The sequence below is a fragment of the Clupea harengus genome, chromosome 20, assembly GCF_900700415.2.
Source record: "Clupea harengus chromosome 20, Ch_v2.0.2, whole genome shotgun sequence".
Taxonomy (NCBI): Eukaryota; Metazoa; Chordata; class Actinopteri; order Clupeiformes; family Clupeidae; genus Clupea; species Clupea harengus.
In genome coordinates this window covers 10,715,830-10,719,631 of record NC_045171.1, presented here as the reverse complement: position 1 = coordinate 10,719,631, position 3,802 = coordinate 10,715,830, and the positions used below count along the sequence as shown (strand labels likewise).

Here is a 3,802-nt window from a genome sequence, read left to right as displayed (position 1 = left end):
CTATGTGAACTAAACTGTGGATACTTTTCCATTGCTTTGATACAAAATGCATTTAATGACCACTTCTTCCGAAATTCATGGATACTTGTCTCAGTCAATGTTCACCACTAATAAAGAAGTCACTTGTTCTATGTTTATATCCTATTTTACTTCCCTACCTTATGTGGCCCCTCTTGTTCTACATGCCCTTTGTACTGTGTGTGTGTGTGTGTGTGTGTGTGTGTGCGCGCGCGCGCGCGCGTGTGTGTGTGTGTGTGTCTGTGTGCGTGTGTGTGCGTGTGTGCGCGTGTGTGCGTGTGTGTGCGTGTGTGTGTGTGTGTGTGTGTGTGTGTGTGTGTGTGTGTGTGTGTGTGTGTGTGTGTGTGTGTGTGTGTGTGTGTGTGTGTGTGTGTGTGTGTGTGTACACAAGGGCGGTACATTTCATCAGAGCCCTCTTGCTGTCTACATGTTATAAAAACCCTCAGATGCTAAGATCAAAGCACACATAATAGTCACACAGCTTCATTTTGGCAGATCACTGGGAACACTGCAAGAAGAAAGAAGGATGAAGGTGACCATCTTGCTGGCTATGCTGGTGTCCGCTGGTAAGTCCCTTACTCTCCGTAGATACCGGTGCGCTATAAATTCCTTCCAAAATACTGCTTCTTTTCAAAATGCATATTAGTCTTATAGAGGGGAGATGCAACTTATATTAGTCTTATAGAGGAGATGCATATTAGTCTTATAGAGGGGAGATGAGACGAATATTAGTCTTATAGAGGAGATGCATATTAGTCTTATAGAGGGGAGATGCATATTAGTCTTATAGAGGGGAGATGAGACGAATATTAGTCTTATAGAGGGGAGACGAATATTAGTCTTATAGAGGGGAGATGCATATTAGTCTTATAGAGGGGATGCATATTAGTCTTATAGAGGGGATGCATATTAGTCTTATAGAGGGGAGATGCATATTAGTCTTATAGAGGAGATGCATATTAGTCTTATAGAGGGGATGCATATTAGTCTTATAGAGGGGAGATGAGACGAATATTAGTCTTATAGAGGGGAGATGCATATTAGTCTTATAGAGGGGATGCATATTAGTCTTATAGAGGGGATGCATATTAGTCTTATAGAGGGGAGATGCATATTAGTCTTATAGAGGGGATGCATATTAGTCTTATAGAGGGGATGCATATTAGTCTTATAGAGGGGAGATGCATATTAGTCTTATAGAGGAGATGCATATTAGTCTTAAAGACGATGATGCATATTAGTCTTAATTACTGCTGGCTGCATCTTATTGTGCTGGAGGCTGTTTTATAATGAGGTAACCAGTGTAAGGAAACATGGCAAAGCAGAAATATGAGAAACATGACAAAGCAGAAATATGAGAAACATGACAAAACAGCCACTGTGACCACCAAACATGTGGTCAGTGTAATCTTCTAAATGGTGGTCATGGTAACAAAGCAAAGGTCCCCACCCTGGCATCGCTCAGACACAAACTGCAAACTGAGGTGTGAGTGACAGCCACCAATTTAGTAGGGAATGAGGGTAGGCCACTGAGAACCAGCTCAGTCAAAGGGTCAGATGAACTAATTATCATACAGAACAACAAAAGGTAGCCAGACCTGTTTGCATTAGAAGTCTAGCTCATTTACAACCTTAATTTCCCCAAACTAAAAGTATCTCAAACTCCAGCCATAAATACTGTTTAAGATACCTCCTAAGTAGGCTCTTAAAACTCTGAAGAGGCCCTTTCCCACTGGTGGTGAACACCACATGCTTCTTTACTGCTCTTTACTGGAATAAAGACTGATTGCTGCATCAACCACGAGAGACTAATTTTATCACAGATGTTTTTTATAGGACATGAATTTTAATCTACTTCCTGCCATTTCCTGTCTCTTCAGTGCTCAGCAGTGACCAGTTCTCCGGACATCAGGAGGAACCCAGTCATGGTACAGCACGCGCATACACACACAGAGAAAACCTACATAGATACACAGTGCTTAGTGAATGGGACAGCACACACATACACACACAGACAAAACCTACATAGATACACAGTGCTTGGTGAATGGGACAGCACGCACATACACACACAGAGAAAATCTACTTTGATACATAATGCTTGGTGAATGTTAAGGAGTTGTTTTGTTTGACCAACAGTGCTTTCGCTGGTGAAGTTTGGTGCCCTCTGCAGTGGGAACCCTACAAATAAGAAGAGAGGCTGTGATTCTCAGGGCTGTGGAGGTTATGGAGCGAAACGGTAAAAGAAGAGATACATACAGAGAAAGAGAGAGAGAGAGAGAGAAAAAAAAGAGAGAAAGTTGTCTGCTTTACCATTGAATATGTTTTGTATTAATGCAACAACCATTAAAATGCATTGGTTCAGTTTCAGTGCAGGCAAAGTTATCTGAATAGGCATTGTTAACCACACATATGTATGTATATGTATTTCTATTCTTTTGTATAGAACACATGGGACACACAAGGGCCTTGATATTGTGTGTAATGACGGGGCTACAGTGTACGCACCATTTGATGTAAAGTTGAATGGCAAAGCTGCTCCGTATCGCAACCCTTCCACTCTCCAGAAGCTCATCAATGATGGCGTTAATCTCAGCGGTGGAGGTTGGGCGTGTTCATTCTCTCTCATAGAATTGATAAGATGATGAAGAGCGATAAATAACTCATAGCATAACATAAATAAATAATAGCAGCAATAATAGTAGCAATGAAAATGGGAAACAATTACTTTATATATTCATATATTTCATAAATTGGAAAATACAGTTTGTCTCCATCTAAATCCCTTGCTGCTTAAGACATGAACTAAATACATCGACATAAAAAAGCCAGTAATACCAAATTGTTGTGCACATATTTGCAGACTGTCCATTTGATTTTTAACATGTTCACCTTCAACTGATCTGAGTTCTGTAGTCTTGGTTCATAGTTGGATGAGTTTGTGTTCCTCAAAGGTCTGTGCTTCAAGCTGTTCTACGTGAAGCCTGACAGTTACAGAGGCTCCTTGAAGAAGGGCCAGAGGATCGGCACACTGCACCCCATGCAGAAGGTCTACCGGGGTATAACATCGCACACCCACGTCCAGATGTGTGACCGCTCCGACCCCACCAAGTATTTCTGAATGCTGGGGAATGACTTCTAAACATCGCCTCTGCCTCTCTTTTTCTCCTTTTATGGTGGTCTCACACACACCCATGGTCTCCTACAATTATTTCCCGCTTCGTTACAGATGAAGCAATCAAGAACAAAATCAAGACGCAATCAAAAACCTAAGCTCGTCCGACTCATGATAATAATCTATGGTCTATGGATCACAATGATCAGCACACATGCAGCATCAGGCAAGACGATATTAGTAGATATCTGTCAACTGCATTACTAAAGATTGACACATTGATAGTGTAAAAGTACATACCCACTGTTCTTCATGTACCTCTGCCACAACATTCTTTTCGTTGTTAATTACATATCAGATCCTGCAGGTTTTACTACTAAATGCTAATAAAAATGTCAGTGTACATTTCCTTCTCACTCATACTGGTCTGTCCATGCTTTTTATTCCAAGCACAAATGTTGCACACATAAGGTTTTCTGTTGATAGACAGGCATAACCCCTGGCATACCTCTGAGGTCATTTTCACTGTTCCAAATCTGAAAATCCAACGCCAGCAGGGCTGTTGTCATAGTGACTCCAAATGGTTGGAACAACCTCCCTCTACACATCAGGTCTACTTTTCAGGAGATGATGCTGGATCTGCTCCGAAACATCTACTAATGTCTGAAT

The 3,802-nt window shown here is 41.3% G+C and overlaps 1 protein-coding gene across 1 annotated transcript; it reads left to right on the top strand.

The window, feature by feature from the left end:
- The first annotated feature begins 425 nt into the window (after positions 1 to 425).
- On the top strand, positions 426 to 3,555 carry LOC105904436 (leukocyte cell-derived chemotaxin-2-like). The gene is made up of 5 exons (XM_012832325.3): positions 426 to 584; positions 1,899 to 1,946; positions 2,158 to 2,257; positions 2,465 to 2,622; positions 2,973 to 3,555. The coding sequence occupies exons 1-5, from the start codon at positions 545 to 547 to the stop codon at positions 3,137 to 3,139; spliced, it is 513 nt and encodes a 170-aa protein (XP_012687779.1). The 5' UTR covers positions 426 to 544; the 3' UTR covers positions 3,140 to 3,555.
- Positions 3,556 to 3,802: the final 247 nt, after the last annotated feature.